This window comes from Ammospiza caudacuta, chromosome 10 (assembly GCF_027887145.1).
Source record: "Ammospiza caudacuta isolate bAmmCau1 chromosome 10, bAmmCau1.pri, whole genome shotgun sequence".
Classification (NCBI taxonomy): Eukaryota; Metazoa; Chordata; class Aves; order Passeriformes; family Passerellidae; genus Ammospiza; species Ammospiza caudacuta.
The window spans coordinates 6,871,029-6,893,432 of record NC_080602.1 but is presented as its reverse complement, the minus strand read 5'-3'; the positions used below and the strand labels follow the sequence as shown (position 1 = coordinate 6,893,432).

Here is a 22,404-nt window from a genome sequence, read left to right as displayed (position 1 = left end):
GGGCTCTGCCAGGGCTCAGCTGGGCTCAGCCCTGGGCCCAGCTGGGCTGGCTCTGCCCTCACATTGCTCTGACAGCTTTGCATCAGACGAGCCCGTTGTGAGCACAGCGCCTGAGCTTTCTGCTTTGGCAGGTGAGTGAGACTCTGCTGCAGGCCCAGAGATTGCAGCTGGGGACACACATCCAACTGGCAAGGACCCAAACTCTCCATAGTAGCAGCTGAACGCCTGGATCTGCACAGGGTGTTTTGTCTGTCCCATTCTTCCTTCTTTATTGGCTGGAATTGTGCAATTGCACTTTCTTCCTCCTCTAGAAGTGCCACGAGTGGGCCAAAGCTGGCGAGTGGGCCGTGCTCCTGAGGCAGTGCAGTCTGGAGCTGGTGGATGGAGAATTGCCCTTCTGCACTTCCACACCAGAGCAAAAAGCTGTCAGAGGGACTTTGTGACTCTAAGAAATCCCTGAAAGTTTCAATGGGAATGTTCCGCTCATTCCCAGGCTGAGAAGGAAGGTCGTCTTGTAAAGGATTTGGGCTTTGAAAGAGTTTCCATTCCCAGTCCTGCTTGGAGCTGGAAGGGCACAAAGCAACTTCCTCTTGCCTCGACCACAATTTAAAATAACAATATTGGAAACAATCCCCAAAAACTTTTTAAAAAGACTGCTGAGGTCAGTAAGATGGATCCATGCCATCAGCACATTTACAAAGTAAATAACTTTTCTTTTCAAAAGATCAGTTGCCTCTTAATTCAAAGTTAGAGATGACTTTTCACTGCACACTTGGGGTTTTTTTTTATCTTTCACATTTTATATAGTTTTTGATTACTTTTTCCTTTTTTTTCCTTTCAATAGAAAACATGTCCTATCAAAGGAACATCCTTTGCTCCTGGTTCCCGTGTGGAGCAGCTCCCTTCCTGCTGGCTGAGCTGCTCAGGCAGAGCCCAGCAGCTCCTGGCCCTGCAGGGCTGAGGCTTTTTCCCGTTGCTGGGCACAGACTGATGGAGCAGCACTGCTGAACACGGGCACACAGAGGGACCAGCAGCAGCTGCCTTTGGCCACCTGGGGCTCCAAGGCCCAAACTCTGAGCAGCCAGGGCTGGAAGAGACTGGCAGGATCTGATCCCTGACTCTGGGCAGACAGGGCTGCACAAATGACCCCACAGCAGCAGCAGCAGCACATGGAGCTGACTTTGAGCACAGCCCCTGCCCCTCTTCCCTCCCGTGTGCAGCGGTGTCACAGCAGCCTGAGGCACCTGGGAGCCCCCAGGGCCAGCAGGGACTGGAGATGGCAGCCCTGGGCTCCTGGAGGCTGTGCAAGGAACGGAGCTGGGCACTCCCTGTCCATGGGGAGCTTCCAGATGGAAAAGGCTGCTGTGCCCAGGCAGCTGCAAGGGCACAGAAAGGAGGCTCTGGAGCACTGGATCTGTGCCAGTGCCACAGTCCTGGGCAGCAGCCAGCGAGCCCTGGGGGAACAGAGGGCACAGCAAGAGGGACAGAAGCAGGCAAGGGCAGAGACTGGAGAGAGCCAGGCCTGGGAGCAGGAGCAGCTGCTCCATTGCACTCTTGGAGAAAGCTCTTGGCTGGTTCAAAGCGCTGAAAGGTGTGAAGGGCAGAGACGAGGCCACAGCAAACAAGCTCCTGTTTGCACAGCCTCCCCTCTCCGTGTCCCAGAAGGAATTGCATGGACTGTGTTCTTCTCTCTGAGCCGTCTCGTTCACCATGAGCAGCTGAGCACCAGGAGCTGAAGGAGCTGAAGCCTCAGGCCACAGGAGCTGGGCAAGAGGGAACTTTTGGAGCAAAGTAATGCTGCTAAAATAGACCCAGCTGAATGCAGTGGATAGAATCATGGAATCACAGAACACAGAATCCTTTCTGTTGGAAAAGCCCTCTGAGCTCAGCCAGTTCAGCCGCTCACCCAGCAGTGCCAAGCCCAGCACTAAACCACGTCCCTGAAGTGCCAAGGCCTGGACACCAGCCCTGAGTGAGGCCTGGACAGCAGGCCCTGAGCCAAAGGTGGCCTCTGGATGAACCTTCCTAGCAAACGTTATCTTTGTATCTGCTCCCTAATGAAATATGCATGGTCATTAGCACTGAGATAGATGTAGCCACTCATTAGTGAAACGTGGATTGACCTTTGTGTATTTAGAAGCCAGACAAGGCCATGAAATCTGACATCTGGCCTTGTTTGGGGCTGTATGGTCAAAGTCAGCTCCCTTGGTTCCTCCTTGAGCCCTGGCCAGGCTTTGGGAGGGACCCAAGAGGAGGATGAAAGCAGATGTTGCCACACTAGCAGTGCTGTCAGTTTGTTCATTCAGCACTGTCAGAGCTGGGCCCTCTCCCAGCGGGGTTGGAGCCTCACCTGGGGCTGGAGGCACCTGCAGGAATTCCCAGTGTCCAGGAGTGGCTCTGCAGCCCTTGGCTGTGACAGCTTCCCCAGCTGCTGTGTGGGTCTGGGGGATGGTAAAGGCTGAGGGTAAATGCTGCTGGATCTTTGTTAATCACTGCAGGCAATCTTTGGTGGGGATGGTTGGGTGCATTGCTGAGCTGCTCCTTTTGTGATTCTTTGCTGCTCTGAGCTGCAGGAAATGACACTGATTCCTTCAGCTGGAGTCTGTATCTCTGGTGCTGACCCTGCCCACTGGTAAAACAAAACTGGCACAGTCTGGCCAGATGCCAACAAAATGTCATTTGTTCAATGTAAATGTGAGGAATCAGTCCCATCAGAAATTGCCAGCTGGGAAGCCCTTCCCTGGAGTTCCCTGGCTCTGGAGTGGGCTGAGGTCGGAGCCCCTTGTGAGCAGTGGGGCAGTCAGGTAAAAGAAGCTGCACCCCTGGATGGCTTCAAATGCATCCAAAAATTGCAAATGGAAAAGGAAAACACCTTGTAGGTTTGGGCAGACAAAGATGAATTTGTTGAGAGTACATAGGAAACAGCACTTTCAGAAGGAACAATGATTATTGGAATGCTCCCACATGGAGCAACAGAAGGTTTTAATCTTGAGCTAATATGCATTTGTACAAGTGAAATATTGATATAATAAATATCTATATACATATTTATAGTATATAAAGACATATATATATATATTAATATATTCACATATATATGTGAGTATATATGTGTATACACATATGTGTAAAAAATATGTATATATTTTTTATATTGTTTAACACATCCTGCCAGACCCTGTTTGCTCTAAGGGCCCCTGTGGAAAATGCTCTGATCCACGGGGCTCCGTGTGAAGGCTGCTGTGACACTGAGGGACTTGCACAGGAATTCCATCCAGGAGCCTGGGTGCCCCTCAGGCACTGGGACCCGGCCCCTTCCAGCCAGAGGGGAAAGGGCCCCCCAAGCCTTGTTAGCCACAGACAGCATGGGAAAGCTGAACAGCAAAGGACCTGGGGGCATTATTCTGGAATTAAAAAGGTGCCAGCTCCATGGACAACAGAATTCTTGTTCCTAACTCGAATGAGATTGAGAAAAAATAATGAAGAACGGTGTCACTAAAGTACTACTGATGTCTGTAAGGTGTACCTTGATAGTCAGCCAGAATCTTTGTCTGCCACAAATACCTCTGGTGTTTCACCAAGGGATTGGTCATCAAAATGTAATGATGGGTTATGATGGATTGTTGAGCTTCTTTTGTAATTCTTTGCTAATGATGATGTGCTTTGCTGAGCTTATCCTTTTGTAAATCTCTGCAGCTGTGCATGATATAAATGACACAATTCCTTAACTTGGTGTCTGTGTCTTTGGTAGTGACCCTGCCCACTGGTGAAACAGGGCCCCCTTTTGCCTAAGTGTTACCTGGGAAGGCAAAAGCCCTCCCTCCAAAATTCCCCCCTTCCTCCCTGTTCCCCCCTTCATACCCTGAGCATGATGTGCTCTGGTCTGGGGTATGCCCGGGCTCAGTTTGGGTCCCCTGTCCTGGCTGTGTCCCCTGCCCAGCTCCCCCGCAGCCCCAGCCCCTCCCCAGCGTGGCTGGACGAGGGGCAGGACAGGCCTTGGCTGTGCTGCAGCTCAGCAAGAACAAAACCATCTCTGCGTGCTCAGCGCTGTGCTCAGCACCCGGCCCAGCAGTGTCTCAGTGCCAGGGGCTGTGCCCTCAGTCCCTGCCGGGGGTTTCCATGGCAACTGCCAGGCCAGGTGACCCAGGTGTCCCCCCAGTGCCGGTTGCCATGGAAACAGTGCCCAGCCCTGCCCCTTTCTGTCTGGCTGACCTGGCCTTTGGCCCTGGCAGTGCCGGTGGCTGCTGGTTCCTGGTGCCAGAGCGGCCAGCGCGGCACAGGGCAGGTGGCCATGGCACAGCCCCCAGCAAGGGATCCCCTCTGGCTCTGGGCACTGACACCAGCCCTGAGCAAGGGCCCAGGGCAGCTTTCCATGGCCACCAACCATCACAACGGGTCCGGGCATTGGTTGCCATTGCACCAAACCAAGGAACGGGTCCCCGTGGCCGTTGCCATGGCACCTGGTGGCACCAACGAGTGTCACTGCAATTGTACCTGGAACAGCCCTGGCACTGCTTTGTCCCAGGGTTGCCATGGCAGCCAAGGGCAGCAACAGCTCTGCAGGCAAGTGGCCATGGAACCTGGCTGCAGAAATGGCTCCTTGGGCTGGTTTCCAAGGAAACCTGAACTGATGGGGGTTGCCATGGCACCCAAACCCAGCAGTGGGGTCCTTGCAGTGTCCATGGCAACAGTCCCTTGCAATGGCACCACTGCATGTTGGGATGATGATGCACCCTCACAGCTGGCCCAGGGCAGGTCTGGAGTGCTTCTGGTGGCAGCTTGGGCTTGGCACACAGTTGAGGAGGATGTCTGTTTGCAATGGGGAAACTCAGGAGTTTTAGATTGCTTCAAAAACAAATGAAGGAAAATCCCTCTTTGGCTGTGTGCAGCCACTTCTCCAAGCAAAGCAGGTTCCAGGTGAGTGAGGAGAGAGACCATGGGCTTGGGAAATATGAAGCAAGGTTGTCCACACTGGCTCAGAGCTCAAGGCACCACTTCTCTGAGCAGGCCAGGGCTCCTTAGGAGAGTCCCTGGATCAATATCAGCCACTGAATGCTGCAATCACCTCTTGTGTAATAAGAACAGCAATAAAAAGACACCCTTTAAAATAGGACTACATATTTCCTGGAAGCTCTTTGAACTATTTCTCCATAACTGTCAAAGGAAAACCTCCTAATGAACTACACTGGAGCAGAGGGAAATCAAGGCAGAGCCAGGGTTTGTCAGGACTTGCTTGATCCTCATGAGCCTCACTGTGCATTTGGAGTGAGCCCTTGAACCTCAGGGCCTGGGAGGAGATTGCACAAACCTTGCCAGGAGTCAAAGGCAGAGGAAACACCCCAAGTGTCTCCAGGCATTCATGGCTCCCTCTGAGGTCCCTCTCCAACACAGGCTCCTCATGGACTCCTTGGAGGAGAGAATTTGTGGCCAGGATGGCACAAAAACCTCTCAGACAGTGTGGAAAAGAAAATCTAAAGTACCTTCAACACCTTGAGTGTCTCAAAGCATTAATGAGCCCCATTTCGTGTCAGTACAAAGCTCTCCAGGGACTAATTAACGCAGATAATTGGGGCCATGATTGGACAAATATCTCCCAGAGTCTATCCCAAGGGAAACACCAAATACCTTAAAAGAACTGAAGTACCTTGAAGCATTTATGAGCCCCACTGAGTGGTGTTACTGACAAAGCCTCTCTAAGGACTAATTGCAACACATAATTAGAGGCCATGATTGCACAAAGCTCTCAGAGACTCCAAGGCAAAAGCAAAACCCAAAGTCCTTTGAAAAACCTGCAGTCCCTGGAAGCATGAAGGAGCCCCCAGGACCATTCCTGAGCAAGGCTCCCCAGGGACTCCTTCCAGCAGATCCTTGAGGCCATGGGATGTGGGCTAGGGGAGGATGCTGAGGGCAGGACAAGGGGCTGACAGTGCCCAGCCTGGCTGGGGCTGTGCCAGGAGGCCCCCGTGCCTCAGGACAAGGTGTCTCCTCACAGCCCTTGGTGGCACAGACCCTGCTGTGCCCCAGGGCACCAAGACTTGGCTTCTCTTTGTCCCCACCTGTCATCACTGCCTCCAGTTCTCTGCTCTGCCTGGGGCCTGGGGACACTTTCCCTGTGGTGTCCCTGACAGGGATCTCTTCAAAGTACAAGAAACTTCAGTGTTTCAATAGAACTGAGTTCTTAAGGGTTCTTGAGGGTTGTGTGACATCACAAAGCTGGCTTTGACATCACAGAGCTTGCTGTGACATCACAGAGCAGGGTGTGAGGCTATAGAGCAGTGTCTGCTCTCATAGAGGGTGGCTCTGAGGCATCAGAGAGTAGGTTGTGACCTCACCTGGTGGCTGTGTAACATCATAGAGGAGGCTGTGACATCACAGACCAGATTGTGACATCACAGGGTGACTTTGTGACATCAGTCTTCTGCGATGTCACAGCACTGCTGTATGAAATCACAGGGTGACATAGAGTTGGCTCTGTGATATCACAGGGTCAGTGTGATATCACAGGGTCAGTGTGACATCACAGGGGCTGTGTGACATCATGGGGGCAGCATGACATCACAGGGGCTGTGTGACATCTCAGGAGCTGTGTGACATCACAGGGGCAATGTGACATCACAGGTGCAGTGTGAGGTCACTCTGCCCCGGCCCCCCTCACAGTTCCCCCCAGAGCAGTCCAACCCTGCTCGTGCACAGCGGGGTCCCCTGTCCCCCCGGGTCCCCCGGCCCCGCAGCCTCCCCCAGAGGATGTTCCACGGGATCGACCCCAGAGCCTGACACGGGGACGGGGCCCTGGGGGTGGGACAGGGGGACAGGGACTCCCCGGCAGCGTCCCCATGTCCCCCAGGGCCAGAGCCTGGGCCAGGGCTCCTTCACCCTGTTACAAACGAGGCCTTGAGAGCGCTGAAAAACCCCCAGCAAGGGATCAGCCAAAACCAGATTTAATATTAAGGGACAGCAGCACAAAGTTCCTTGGCAAGAGTCACTCTGCTCCTGACTGGACACTTCAGGCACACCAAGGAAACAAAGCAACTACAAAACCAAACAGAATCCAGGCAATAAAACCAGAAATTAACCTGGAACTGTCCCTGTGTGTGCATGTGTGAGTGACACAAGGACAGCAAGGGCAAGGATAAAAGGAACATGGCCTGAAAGCTTAACAGAGCTCAAACTTAACAGGACTTTACTTATACATTAACCTTAACTGATACTTTCAACCTCACAGTTTAGCAAAAGAGCAGAGTATGACAGCATGTAACCTAACTTAAACCTATGACTTCACAATTTAACAGAGGAATAACACTTAACAATATTGAACTTAACATAAAACTTATACTAAAGGTAACTGCTTAGCAAAAGAAAACCTCTCAGCAGCATTTAACTTCACTTAGGCCTTGTGATTTAACCTTCCCTACAGGCCTGACTGACTCAGCTATCCAAGGCACTCAAGCCCCTCAGAGTGCAGCATTTCTGCCACATTTCCCCAGCACAGGCACTCCTGTGTGCACACAGACACAAAGAGTCAGTGCAAGGCACCTGTGAGCAATTCCCCTGAGGGCAGGAAATGCTCACTGTGGGTCCTTTGGCATCTCCCCAGCGGGTGAAGGGTTGAGCCTGGAGGAGTGGGGGGATCGGTCCAGGCTCTGTTGTTGTTCAGGATCCCCGAGTGCAGCAAACGGGAGAGTTCCCGGCTGGGAGAGGCCCCACTCAGAGGGAGTGGCTGGCCCAGGAGAGCTCCAAGGGCTCCTTTTGGAGCGCTGTTTGCAGGGCCCCAAGAGAGGGGCTTCAGTCCCAGCAATGGTTCATCCTGGCCGCACTTGGCATCAGCAGCTTTCTTTGGCAGGGTGAGAACAGGGATGTTGTGCCGCTCAGGGAACACAAACAGGTCCCAGGGCTGCTCCTATAGGAACCAGGAGCTGGTTGGGCAGCAGCAGTGGCTGGAGCAGACAGTGTTTGTGATGAGCTGCAGAGGAGCTGAGCCCAGGGGCTGTTGGCCAAGGCGAGCATTTGTTGCCCAGGGAGCATTTCTCAGCTGGCAGGGCGGCCTGAGAAGGGGAGGGGGGAATGCAGCAGCACCGGGCATGGAACCAAGGGACCATTGTGACCCTGTGGGGCCCTGTGAGACCAAGAGACCATTGTGACACTGTGGGACCCTGTGACAACAAGGGACCATTGTGACACTGTGGGGCCTCATGGAATCATGGAGAGCACTGTGACGTTGCTGGGCCTCATGGATCCATGGGGACTGTACTGACGCTGTGTGGCTCCATGGAATGTAGGGATCATTGTGACACTGAGAGGCCTCATCAAAACAAGGGGCCATTGTGACAGCGTGGGTCTGCATGGAACCATGGAGACCATTCGGACACTTTGGGGTGTTATGGAACCAAGGGGCCATGGTGACACTGAGGGGCACCATGGAAACACAGAGACCATTGTGACACTCAGGGGACTCATGGAAACGCAGAGACCATTGTGACGCTGTGAGGCCTCATGGAATCAGTGAGACCATTGTGATCCTGGGAGGACCATTGTGATATTGTGGGGCCTCGTGAAACCAAGAGGCCTTTGTGACACTGCAGGTCTTCTTGTAATCAAGGGGCCATTGTGACACTGCTGGAACCCATGGAATCAAGTCACCATTCTGACACTGCGGGGCCCCATGGATCCAAGGAACCATTGTGACAATATGGAGCCCCACAAAACCAAGGGAACACAAAACAAGTCTGGCTGCTTTGGCCTCCCATAGACTGCCTGACTGGTCCAACTGACCTTTGCATGTTGAGTGTCACTTCTCATCTGCTGCTGAAGCACTGAGGCTCTGTGCTTTCCTTCCCAATGGAAAAGAACTGTCCTCCTGCTCTAGGCACCCATGGCCAGAATTGGGATTTCACCTCCAGAGGTCCTTATATCCAGGGATTCTTCCAATAGGAATATTGCCAGGACAAGTCTGTCTGGCAGTGGTTTCACAAGGGTCACCTCTCATCCGTCCCCAAAACATTGGGAAAGGCTCCATGCTCTCCTTCCTAAGGAAAGAACTGTCTGCTTCTCCAGGTGCCCATGGCTGAGATTGGGTTTCCACCTCCAAAATTCCCTAAATCCAAACTCTGCAATTACTGACAATCTAGCTGGCCGTGGCCTGCTGAGGCTCTCACTTGCCTTCCAAACCTTGAGGCTCTGTGCTTTCCTTCCCATGGAAAAGAACTGTCCTTCTCAGCCAGGTGCCCATGGCCACAATTGGGATTTCACCTCCAACACTGCCTGTTTTGACAGACTGGAGGAGATTGTTGGCTCTAAACATTTTGTGTGTGGGGGAGGAAGGGGCAGGTCCAGCCTTGCCCTGCCCTGTAAGCCCAGCCCTGCCCTGCCCTGTGACCCCAATCCCCTCAGGGGCCTTCAGTGGGTTTACGGTTTCTACCTGAAGGGCGGCACCCTGAACCCCCAGCACCGCCGTTCCACCCTGGGCACTGGGGCCCTCTTGGCTCTACTCAGTGCTGCCGCTGTACTCGGGGCACCCTAAACCCCGCTAGGGACCCGTGTCCTCCTACTGCAGGGATTGTGCGCGACTCACACTGCCCCGATCCTCCACGCACCCGGAGCTCCATTCAGGGCTTGCGTGCCAACTCACCAATTCATCTGCCACCTTTACTCAAATTTGGTGCACAGGAAAAACACCAGCCAGATATTTGTAAGAGGTCAAAATGACACAAAATTCTACTGGCAAAGTGCAAAAAATCAAGAACTTTGGAATAGGATTTAACGCAACATCAAATTACACATAAAACACTAATCATAGCAGTAACTTCATTAACTTAGCCCATTTATCCTGGAAACATTAAAACACGTAAGCTGTTAGGGTATCCAAAAATGTTCCATATAAAGAGCATTAGAACAAGAAGAAAGAGAGAGAGACAGAAAGACAGAAGCTCTATAGAAAGACACATATATGACTAACAGCTCCTAGGGTTCCAGTGTGGGTGAGACACAAACCCCAGGAGAGGGCAGAGTCCATACCAGGGGCTCACCTTGTGCTCTATATTTTAAGCCCCCAGGCCCTTGTGAGCCTCCCCCAGGTGGGATTTCTGATCACACAGGCAATCAGGTTGGGTTAGCACTGTACCCACTGTGTGACTGATTGACAGCTCATCCCACAGTGTCTCAGGACATTGATCTCATCCAGCTTCTGACAGTGACCATGGTGACACAGGGGAACCTCATGGAACCGTGGGTCAGTTGTGACAATGTGGGTCCAAGGACACACCGGGGGATGTCATAGGTAGAATAATGATAGAAGAAAAGTATTACCGCGCCTGAGTGGGCGCTGCTGGTGATAGAGAGACGGTGAATCTTGTTTCTTGAATCAGAAGGCTTGATTTATTAAGATATTATATATAATACATTATGACTATACTAATAAGAATATAGAGAGAGGTTTGCAGAGCAGCTAGGCTAGATAGGAAGAGATAGAAAAGAATCCCAACAAAGCTGTGGCCAAGGACTCAGTCCTCTGGCTTATACTTTGTGATTGGCCCTTAATTATAAACATGGGAACATGAACCAATCACCAATCAAAATAGGTGCCCCTGTTGCATTCACCAGCAGCTGATAATAATTGTTTATGTTCTCCTCTGAGGCTTCAGCCTTCAAGAAGACACAGAAATCTGAAATAAAGGATTTCTGTGAAAAAATGTCTGCGACATCTCACCTTTCTAAATTGTATAAAATAAAAAAAAATGCTGATGTGGAATGAACAGGAAATTTCTTTACCTGTAGAATATACAATAACTAACAAATCACTAGAACAATGCTACAATATAAGAAAAATGCAAAATACAATGCAAAGAGAATTTGAGTCCATGCAGCTGAGTTTCAGGAACAGTCCAAGAGCCAAAGTTGTTTCCCTTGGAATATCTGAGAGTCCTTTTTGGTCCTGAAAACAACTTGCTGCAAAAGGAATCCCATCAATAGTTATCAAAAAACCATTGACAGTCATAACACAATTTTTAAACAGTTTGTGGAATGTCCTTTCTGGCCCTTCAATGCTTCAGAGCTGCTGCCCGCTGTTTTCAATCTTTTTTATTTAATTTTAATTTTTTTTTTTTATTGAAAAACAAAAGAGCAGCACCCGAGCAGAGCAGTGCCAGACAAGGAAAGGCCCTGGGGGCTCTGTCCCATACTGGACCAGGAACCCCAAAACTGGCTCACAAAGGGGGACCAGGACCGGTAGGAGAAACCAGAGTCCCCAAAAACATAAGGAGGCCACGCAGTGGGACCAGCCCAGGAATTTTTTGAGCCCAACGGCCCAGGCCAAACCCATGAGGAAGGCTCTGCATTCCTGCAGGCCTGAACCCTGCTGCCAGTACAATGGCAGCACGGGTAGTGAGACGCTTCCTTTCCCCTAAACCACTGAGGCATGCCAGCAGCAGGGAAATAGAAGCTGCCCCGAGAATCTTCATCTTGGGTCTGGGAATGTTTGTTTCCCACAGCAACATGTCACCACCCCCACCGGGCTGGGGACCAGAGGCAGAAATTTCGGGAGCCCCCTCCCCCTCGCCGCTAGGGCACAAGATGGGCGGCAGAGATGGCAGCCTCTATGGGACAGCAACCGAAACACCACCCCCCAAACCGCCGAGCTTGAAAGCCGGCAGCTGGACTGCCGCAAGAGTCAGCTGGCGGGCAGCCCCCGCTCCACTGAAGGAGAGACCAGACTCCGGGGCCGCTTCCTGGAGCGGGCCCGGGGCTGGCGGGCCGGCCATGGGGGGCGCTGGGCCAGGGTGGGGGCCCACGGGGCTGTGGATGACGCTGGGGCTGGCCTGGAACGCGGCAGTGACTCTGGCCACGGAGGAGCCGGCCGAGGAGGGAATCACGCTGATCGTGGGATCAGCCGCGGGCTGCTCCGAGAGTCCCGCAGGTTCAGCGCCGTTTTCTGCCGCTGACTCTGGGACTGTCTCGGCTTGAAGCGGCGGGGATGCGCGAGAACCCACCTCCGCCGCGTCCCCCAGCCCTGAAAGCAGCGGCAGGCACGACACGGGGCCGGCGCCGTGCCCCGCCGCTGACTCCGGGGTCTGCTGCAGAGGCGCAGTCGCAGTCTCCTTCGGAGCGCAAACAGGCAGCAGCGGAGCCGGGAGAAGCGGCGGGGCATCGCTGTTGCTTAGCAACAGGTCAATCGCCGAAAGTGCTGTTCTCTTCTGCCTTCTCCGACACAGGCTCTGGCGGGGGCGGGGAGGCCGGTGAAACCGCGGGCGGGACCTCCTGGAGTGACGGCTCTAGCAGGGGCGTGGAGGAAGCCTCGGAGACCGGTGCCGCTCCGATGTGTGAAGGAGGCGGAGTCTGAGAGGCCGGCGCTGGCTTGAGCGGCCACTCCCATCCCCCCGGAAAGAGAGAAGGGGGGGGAGGACAACACTCCATCTGAGCATGCTCCGGAGCAAGAGTAAAAAAAACTTCTTCGCGCCGCGAAGTTTCAGCCCCCCGCGCCGCGAAGCAGGGGGGGGCGAAAAGCCCAAAGTCATCACCCATGGGGTCTTCTGCCAAGGGCGGTGGAAACGGAGCTTGTCCATAACAGTTAGAGATCCATTGAAAACAAGCTGCTCTGCGCTTCAGGACTGGGAAAAGCTTTATAAATGCTGGGTAGATAGAAGGCAACACGCGTCCCTGACTGTAGACGCACTGGATAATTGAGTCCATGCACTCCCAGACGAAAACATCTAAAGCGTACAGGACATCAGTAAAAAACCCAAAAAGCTTTGCCCATCGAAAGAACCCATAGATATCTGTTTCTGACAAAAAGCAACCATCTTCTCTGCACCAATATTTCCAGAGGGCAATAAGCTTTTCCTCTGAAGCGGAGAACTGAATGTCTTCTGGCAAGGCATGTGTCTGCCAAACAAACAGCCACAAGCTATGAAGGGCTGGTTCATCAGGGATAGAAAAGCCCACAGTACCTTCTAAAAGAGTCCAGCTTGCTCTGGCCAGCTCCACAGGTCTGCTGCCCTTTTCCATCATCTTTCCTGATGGTTTTCCAGAAGAAGGTTCTGTTGTGGTCAGCCTTGGCTGTGAACTCTGTCCAAATCAGGATCTTCAGTTCTTCAGCTCCTGGCTTGAATCCACTTTCTTTGGTCACTTCAAAGCAACCATCAAATGCCACACATACAGGATTTTACCCAGTGCAGCAATTTTGCTCCTCTGGTCTTATTAAATTAATTTTTGCTCTGACACGTTGGGTCACCAGATATTACCGCGCCTGAGTGGGCGCTGCTGGTGATAGAGAGACGGTGAATCTTGTTTCTTGAATCAGAAAGCTGAATTTATTAATATAAGATATAATACATTATAGTTATACTAGAAAGAATAAGGAGAGAGGTTTGCAGAGCAGCTAGGCTAGCTAGGAAGAGATAGAAAAGAATCCCAACAAAGCTGTGGCCAAGGACTCAGTCCCCTGGCTTACACTTTGTGATTGGCCCTTAATTATAAACATGGGAACATGAACCAATCACCAATCAAAATAGGTGCCCCTGTTGCATTCCCCAGAAGCTGATAATAATTGTTTATGTTCTCCTCTGAGGCCTCAGCCTTCCAGAAGACACAGAAAACTGAAAGAAAGGTTTTCTGTGAAAAAATGTCTGCGACAGAAAAGCCTTTTGAAATGAAGCCTTGTTCAGCCACATCAATAGCTGGCCTATCATCTCTTCTGTGTGCAACTAAGCAGTTACAAGTTCCCATGTGAAGCTATTTTGAGAATGAGACTTTGTGACCATTCTATTCTGAGGGTGAAAAACAAATGCACCTGCAATAACAAGTAATTTGTCCCATGAGAATCAGTGAAGAGGTAAACAATAGAGAGATTTGATGCACAAGTAAAATCTATTTTATTAACCAATAATCGACTAACTGATAAGAAACCTTTGAATGAACTAAAGGTGCACACAAGGTCTGTTAAACTGTGTAAAATGAGTTGTATGAATAAAGAATAAAGAGTTCTTCTCCATCTTAGCTTAGTCCTATGGGATTTCAGTTCCCCCCTTCTTGATGGCTTTGGGTTCTCCCTTCTTTGGAGCTTTGGGTTCCGCCTTCTTTGGGTCTTTGTCTTCCTTCTTCTCTGGGATCTTGGTTTCCTTCCTCTCTGATGCTTTGGTGTCCTTCTTCTCTGATGCTTTGATTTTCTTCCCTTCTGATGCTTTGCTTTCCTTCCTCTCTGGGATTTTGGTTTCTTTTTTTGGAATTTTGGTTTCCTTATTCTCTCGGGTCTTGGTTTTCCCCTTTGCTGGTATTGGAGGTTGCTTGCCAACAGAGACACTCTTCTTTCCCTTCTTCTGCCTCTCTTCCTCCTTCCTCCTCTCTTCCTCCTCTAAGGCTTTTGCCTCCTCCTCGACCTTTTGAGCTGGCTCCTTCAGCTCCCTTCTGCAGACAAAACAGAAAATATGGCTGAGAGTCCCACCAGAACCTTGGGCTCCCTCGTCCTGGCTGGCCCTGCACTTCATTCCTTGACCCTGAGGCCATTTCCGTGAATTCTCCTCAACCCACAGAGGTTGGGAACATCCCAAGTGAGGGCATGGGTGGAAGGGGACCTCCAGGACCGGCCAAACCTGAGCTTTGCCATCATAAGGTCTTGACTGTGCAAGCTCCCTCTGAAGGCACAGCCAGACCCCTCCAGCCCCTGCCAAAGGCTGATCCAGCAGCTCTCTGCACTGGTGCCTGGAAACGCCCTTTGTCTCTTGGCTTCCCAGTTTAAAGCAGAGCACAGATTGCTGACATCTGCTTAGCTCTCCTACAGTTCTTACTCAGCTCATTCAGCCCCCTTCTCCCTGGGCATAGCTGAAGCATGATTTTAAAGAGTTCAGATTTCAGCTGAGGGTTAGAAGCAATTCCCATTGATCAGGATGTAGGTTAGATAGGCAGACCATAGGTTAATGATTATGAGATGCTTAAGCTGGAGCAGATTGTTCTATTGTTTACCATTAGGAGAGGGAAGTGGAGGAAGTGAACTGTTATAAGAACATCTTGAAACCAGTAGAACAATGGTTAGCACCTGGGCTTGATGTCAATCAATCACTAAGCAGGGGACCTTGGATGGTGCCAGAGGGTCACAGAGACCTGATGAAGACATTCCTGACTTCATCCCCTAAGACCACTGACCCAATTCGAGACACCAACCCAATTCAAGGGAAGAATTGCACAGGAGTGAAGGACCAATGACCTCATTTGAATACAGAGCAGGGATGGGAGGTGCTGGGGTTGTGCAGATGTATTGTGTGTAAGATCTTGGGAAATAAAGAGAGGGCAAAGAACCTTGGACAGCGCGGTCACGCCTTTTAGGGACGGCTCTGGTGCCGCCCGCCGGTGTTAATAAACATCCCACTGTCTAACTTTAATTAGTTAGAGAGTCTCTGCCCGTGATCTTCGGTTTTAACGACTCCTAGCCTGCTCCTTCATGAGAACAATCCTATCAGTCAGAAAGCAAAGGCTGCAGGAACTCCTCTCCTGCAAGACAGGCTCTTGTCGGGCAGATTTCCTGCTGGAACCCAGCTGGGACCAAGCAAACCAGTGCTGGCTGCCATGGAAACCACTGGAAGCAGCCTCGTCCGTCTCCTCCCCATGAAACCAACTTCAGCCTGGCCTGAAGAAGTCCTGATGCACAGGCTTGCTTTAAGCACCTCCACTCCCAGCTCCACACTTGGCCTGTGTGTCCTGAGCTGGGCTGCCTTGCTGGAGCTGAGCTTCTCCTGTGCTTGCCTACGGCTGCAGCTGCAGGGGAGCCTAAAGCACAGGAGTTTTTCTGGCTGCTATGCCACCATAAGGAGAACCCTGGCAGATCAGCAGTGCAAGGACTTCATCTGTGGCAGGAGCAGGACCCAAAGCAAGGTTTGCTCTGTGCCCCACGCCTGCCCATACCACAATCCCACTGTTCTGGTGAAGAAGGCAGATGATGAAGAAGATGCCACTCAACACCATGGACTTCAAGACACCTCTAAATGCGGTGCCAAGGCAGGCCCAGAGCCCAGCTCCCCGCAGAGAGCAGCTAAGCCAGGAGGGCTCAGCACTCAAATAGAGAAGATGATGTTCTGTCTCAACAGAAGAAGGTCCTTCCTCTCTTGGCAGCCAGGGAGCTCAGAGTGGCCATCCCTATGTTGCTGCTGGCCTTTGCTCTGCAGCTCCTCTGAGCTCAGAGGCCTTGGAGCAGGGAAGCCCTGCAGGGACAATAACCCGTGGCAGAGCAGGAACCCATGGAAGGCTGACTCACCTGTCCCTGAGAGAGGCCTGAGAGCCACAGTTGATCTCCTGGGGGCTCAGGGAGGAGCTGACACGTGAGGCCGCCCTGGGCACCAGCACCTCAGAGGTGGAGCCTCCCTCCATGTGGCACAGCTCCGGGACATTGCAGGTGGTGTTGAGGTGGCCAGAGAAGGTGGAGGTGACCTGCTGGCTCTCTCCTGGCTGCAGCACACCTGGCAGTGGCAGGATATTGAAAGACTGGATGGAAGACAAGTGAGATTGAGGTGTTGAGCATGGAAATGGATGCAGAAGAGCATCTTGGAGCTGTAGCCAGAGGGGCCTATTCCCCAAACACTGCCAGAATCACCCTCACCTCATCCTGCATCCATGCCATTGACCAGTGCAGGGACCATGGGGAAAATCTTCTCCCATACTCACAGCACAATGCATTAATTAGTACATTACATGAAAGTGAACTAGGATGTCTCCTGGCAGTAGAAATTCTCTCTGATGCACAATTTGCCATTACAAAGTTTCAAAACCTCCTGCTTTTAGAAAAGGAGGAGACTCAGAGTGAGAGCTCTTGGAGCTGAGGGAAGGAGTCCAGTCCAGCTCATCTGACTCCTGAGGCTCTTCCCCTCTCTCTCTGATTTAAATGCTTCTTTCTCAAGGTGCTACAGCAAAAGCTCCTGCAACAATTTCCTGTGGAGCACTTGAGGAGTTCCAGGGGGAGCAGTGCCCTCCACAGGTGCTGCACAGCATCCTTGGGCAGCCCTGCAACGTGTCCTGCACGGCCTCTCCAACAAGCAGCTGCTCCAGCAGCACTTTGCGATGGCCTGCAGGGATGGGAGGCCCCTCTGTGGCCAATGCTGAGGGCCCCCAGTGGCACTGGCAGCTCCAGCCCTGCTTGCCACACTGACAATGGGCAAGGGAGTCAGATTCCCTCTTGCCTTCTCTGCTCCCAGGGCAGTGTGCGCCACGTCCAGGGAGCACCTGAATCCCTCCAAGCCTCGAGGCAGGTGAGGGTGCTCAGGACTTGGTGCTGGCACCCAAAAAACAAGCCATTTTCGGTGCTGGGAGGAAGAGACAGCCCCTCTGCAAAGTCTGCCTTTGTCAGACAGCTCCAGGGCCAGCAGTGCAATAGCAGCTCTGGGTGAAAGCAGAGCCCTGCAAACAGGGAGTCTGGCTGCCTTGGGAAGAGGGTCCATGGAGATCAGCATAATCCCAGCTTGCTCTGTGAGGGAAGCTGGAGGTGTTACCATGATGATGCAGAGAAAAGCCTCATCTTACACTGGGAAGGAAACAAGGCAAAAAAATCCCACACTCAGCACAGGCCTGTAGGATCTGAGCCAGCTTCTCCAAGGAAAACTCTCCTATTTCTCCCTCCCCCTCAGCCCATGTCCAGCCACGTGCCCTGCTGCCCAGCCCACTGTCAGGGCACAGCACAGCAGGGCAGCAAAAAGGGAGCTCAGCATGAGCAGGACTTGGTGCTGGCAGGCTGGGGAGGCAAAGCAAGCAGTCGGTGTACAAGAAAATCTACCTCTGCTCCTGAAGAGTGGGTAAAATCCTGCACTTCTTTCAGGGCTCTGGCTGCCTCCTCCTGTCCAGTCCTGAAGTGCCTCCATCGAGTTGCCGCACAATCCAGACTGGTTCTCCTCTCCTTCGGTGGCTGGGGTTTGAATTTAGGTGGGTGGAGCTCATCTCTGGAAAATAAATAACTATGAACAGGGACCTGCAGTGGGAGAGAGGGAGGGAGGGACACCTGCACGAGCAGCTCCTGGCCAGGATGCAGCCCCTGGCTGGGTGCTGGCTCGTTGGACTGAGAAATGGTTTGATCCAGCCCTTCCCAATCCAGGCTGGGGCAGGTCTGTTCTAAAGGCAGCCCAGGGATGGCACTGAGGTGCTGCAGCAGCTGCAACTGCTCGCATTGAGCAATTACAGAGGACAGGCATTTACACCTGGTGGGGATGCAAAAAGCACAGTGGGAGAGGAAAAGACAGAGAAGGCAGCAAAAAGGTGAGATTTGAGACACCGAGGGGCAGACCCAGCCAGTGCCCAGCCAGCACAGCCCACCCAGTGCCCAAGGCCAGAAACTCTGCAGCTCCACCAGGGATTTATCAGGAATGTTCCCCTGACACCGCTGGGGGGTTGGTTGACATTTTACAACACTCCCAGGTGACTCAGGTCGCATTCCCCATCCATCCTTCCTTCCATCCATACATACACAGGCTGTGGTGCTGGGATCCTGCCAAGCTCTGCCAGCCTTGGGCTTGGGGAGATTTCTGCCAGCCGTCCTGAGCTCCGTAATTGTGCTCTCTGTTCCAGGAAGCAAGCAAGAAAGATTTTAAAAAACCCAAAACAAACCACAACAGAGAAACCTAAAAAACCTTCAACAGCTCAACCCTGCTCAAGTTATTTCTTTAGGGACAGCTACCACTCTCCAGCTGAAATGCTGGGCTTTTGGGGAAAAAGAAAATTACATGTTCACCTCCAAATTGAAAAGGATTAAGCTAAGAGAACCTTTCAAACTAAAAGTTACTGTCCGAAAGGTTTTATCTTTGCAAGAAATCTCTAGGTAAGACCAGCCTGACGGTTAAACAACTGGTTCTTCTGGTGGGGAGAAACCCTCCTCTTTAAGGGAAGCAGCCTGATAGTTAAAAGCAACTGTTTGCTCAAACTTCAGGCTCCCTGGCACAGCCTGCATTGCCTTTCCTTCCTGTTCACTGATTTACAGGCAGTGCCACGACGGCCCGGGTTCAGATGTTTGGTGCCATCCGGGGAATTTGGCATTGCCATTTCCATATGTTTTAATCGAAGTTTCAGTCCTTGCAACCACTCTTCAAATGCCAGCTTTCCTTTCTTTTACAGAAAGCTCAAGGTTCCCAGAAGACTTCTGACATCCTCTCTTGCGCTCAGAGAGATGACATTTTCAAACAGATGTTTCCAAAGTTACCAGCATTTGAAAGAATAATGACCTCAAATGCCCCCTGGATTCCAGCTGAGCCCAACTCCATTCTGTGTCAGACACTGAGATTCCCACCTCTAAGGCAGGAGCTGTTTGTGCCCCCGTCCCTCCTGTCCTTCTCCCCAGCAGCCTGTGCCTGTTTTCCCCGGCAGAATCCCTGTCCCTGTGCATCCTGCCAGGAGCAGCTGCACACAGGCTCACATCTCCCCTTGCCCTCACCAGGGGGTTTCTCTCATCCCCGAACACGCCGATGAGAACGTTGGTGCGATGAGTGCCCAGGGCCTGCACTGCCACCACAACTGGGATCTCTGCTGTGCTCTGGGGCTGCACAATCCCACAGGGCTTGGGGCTGGAGTAGAGCACAGCAGAGTCCTCCTTGCGCTTCTGGAAGGGACACAATGAAACGCAGATTCAGAGGGACCTCTCAAGAAACTGTAGGCTCCTTAACATCCACCACAACAGAAACTTACACACACCTTTAAAGCTCCCCAGGACAAAGGTCAAAGGCACAAACAAGATGCAAGAATTGTAGGGTTAGCACTCCCAGGGGATCCTGCAAGGAGGCTGCCAGCACAGGCACTGGTGTCTGTGGGTGCAGCAGCTTTTCACAACCCTCTAAGATCTCCCACAGGAAAACACCCTGAGGACTAGAGCATCAACTGTTTTTTCAGGAGCTTAAACTGCCTCCTAAAGTTTACAGTTGGGTAGGATCCTGCTCTCAGCAGATCTTTAAGACTGAATAGAAAGCAGCAAGGTCTTATCCAAACCCTTTGTTCCCCTAATAATCTCCTCAGGAATATTTGACAGGAGGAGGTGGATGTGATGCCAAACCTGGGGAATAAGCCCGTAGCAGCCAGGAAGGTGGCTGGGATTCCTAATGAGGATCTTTCTCTCGTAGGGCACCTTCAGGTGGCACTCATCACACAGCACCACTGGGGAGGACACTTGGAGCTCAGGAACGAGACATCTGGGCAAAGAGATGACCCCAGGACAATCAGAGATACTGAGAGAATGGAGAATGCCTACCCCCAAAGACTGTGAAATGGAGCAGAACCCATTGGTCACTGTCAAATGCACATTGAAGAGCCCTACAGGGATAAATTGCCTTCTACCTCTTCCCACTCCCACATGTCTTGTCAAGGAGGGGCAAACCCTGAGAGGCAGCACCCAGAGGCTGCCAAGTGCCCCAGGCAGAGCACTTTGCCCCACAGCTGCCTCAGCCCCTCCTTTACCCAAGAAGGCTTGCAAGGACTCCTGCAACAGTGCCAGTGACCCACGAGCTCTGGGGAAGCCTTCCCAACAAGGATCAGTGCTCCCTAAGGCTCAAGGAACACACAGCTCCAGGGTCTCAGTAAAACTGACTCCCTTCTCTGCCATTGTGCTGTTGCCCTGCCTGAGAACTCAGCTCTTTGCCCCAGCCCTGGAGGGCACGAGACAGCAGCTGCCCCACAGAGGGGCTGATCAGCCCCTGCCAGGCCCTGCAGCTCCCTGGCTCCTTCACTGCACAGCTCCAGGCACTGCCTGGCCCCAGCTCCACCTGCTGTACACAGTGGCAGCCCAGGCACTGCCTGGATGGCTCTGCCTGGCACAGGGAACAGCACCAGGGAGCTGCATCCCTCTGGGCATCACACTGACACCCACAGCAGCACAGCAGCATGGAATTCTGCTGCAGCAACAACGACTTTTGCTCTCAACTCTGACAACATTAAAGCTCAAAACGGGAAGCAGAGGGAAGGACAAAAACTGGAGCTGACCTGCCACATCAAGGGCTGCTTTCCCCTTGTCACACCTTGCCCTCCCCACTCTTGCTGGGAGCCACTTCTCCCCTGCCATGTGCCCTCATGGACAGAGGCAGAGCCTGACTCTCAGCAGCTGCTTGGTGTGGCCCAAACCAGTGCACCGTGCTCACAGCCAGCACAACTCCACCTCTTGCAGCCTGAAGGAGAGGAGGCCCTCAGGAAATTTGTTCCACCTCAAGCACCAAAAACAAGGCCAATCAATGATATAATTCCTGGTGCCTTTAGAAGAGGGCCCAGGACCGTGCTGGGCTGTGAGCAAACGTGCTTTTCACCACGGGCTGCTGCCCAAGCACTGCTGTTCTCGTGTCCAGCTGGCACAACATGAGGACATTCAGCAGCACTTCTCCTTGGCAGCTGCAGCCAGCACAGCCTGGGCAAGGCAGTGCCTGGGGGAGGCCAGGCAAGGGCTGGTACCTGGCTGTGATGATCAGGGATGCCACTCCCTTGCCAATACCCTCCAGGTCCACCAGCAATCTCCGGTAGAACTCCATCACCGTGTTGGAGCACAGGGTCACCTGGTGGAAGAGAAGAACAGTTAATGCTTCCTTACAAAAGCTCATTACCCACGGGTGATAACCTCCAGTTCCTGAGGGAGGATTTGCCCTTCATTCTTCTGCTGCTCCATGTGTAGAGCACAGTCTCAGAGTAACAAAAGCCTTCTGGCAATACCACATTTGTTAAACACACCTTGCTATAAGGGCACAGGTCAGTGTTGGGAAATTTAGGAGACTAGAGAATGTAAAAGTACAAGACTGTGGCTAATTCCAAGTCCTGCACCTGTGAGATAGCGTGTCCTTGGGCCTAGCTGTAGTAGGATAACAAATAGTGAGAGAGACATGAGAAAAGAGAGATGTAACCCCTAAGGAATGAGGAAGAGTTAATGGTATAGTTTAACCAATAGATTGCTTGGCTTACAGAATATTCATAAGCTTATTATTTGCTGTATAAGTGTTTGAAGCTTTCTTCAATAAACTGGACCTGTGATGAACCACCTGGTGTCCTGGTCCCCTTCCTATGTCAGGTCAGCTACGTTAAAACATTAGACTACAGCTCCATGCAACACTGCATTCAAATTAAGGGGCCAATTTCTCATCTGACTACAAAGACATCCATGCCGAGGAAATCTGACTCGACCACAACGAGTTCAGCTTTACAGCAGGAGGCTGAGGGCAAAGTGTGGCCCAGCAGGTGCTGGGCAGTTCATGGCTGCCCTTGGACCCTGACCCCAGGCTGGCTCTGAGAACTCCGGCCCCACGCCAGGAGTGGGGAACTGCCCCGGGCTGGGCAATGACCAGAGGCAGAACCCTCAGAACTGCCCCAGGGTGAGCACTGACCAGAGGCAGAACCCTCAGAACTGCCCCAGGCTGGGCATTTACCACAGGCAGAACCCTCAGAACTGCCCCAGGGTGGGCATTTACCACAGGCAGAACCCTCAGA

At 52.3% G+C, this 22,404-nt stretch overlaps 1 protein-coding gene across 1 annotated transcript in view; it reads right to left on the bottom strand.

Moving 5' to 3' along the window:
- Positions 1–10,037: 10,037 nt before the first annotated feature.
- Positions 10,038–22,404, bottom strand: part of LOC131561688 (hydrocephalus-inducing protein-like) — a 30,588-nt gene continuing 18,221 nt past the window's right edge. The window contains exons 10-15 of the mRNA XM_058811064.1: positions 21,382–21,482; positions 20,072–20,135; positions 19,388–19,450; positions 16,297–16,461; positions 11,784–12,065; positions 10,038–10,079 (exon numbers count right to left, since the gene is read on the bottom strand). Of these exons, the coding sequence (XP_058667047.1) occupies positions 10,038–10,079; positions 11,784–12,065; positions 16,297–16,461; positions 19,388–19,450; positions 20,072–20,135; positions 21,382–21,482 (717 nt within the window). The remainder of the gene's footprint in view (positions 10,080–11,783; positions 12,066–16,296; positions 16,462–19,387; positions 19,451–20,071; positions 20,136–21,381; positions 21,483–22,404) is intronic.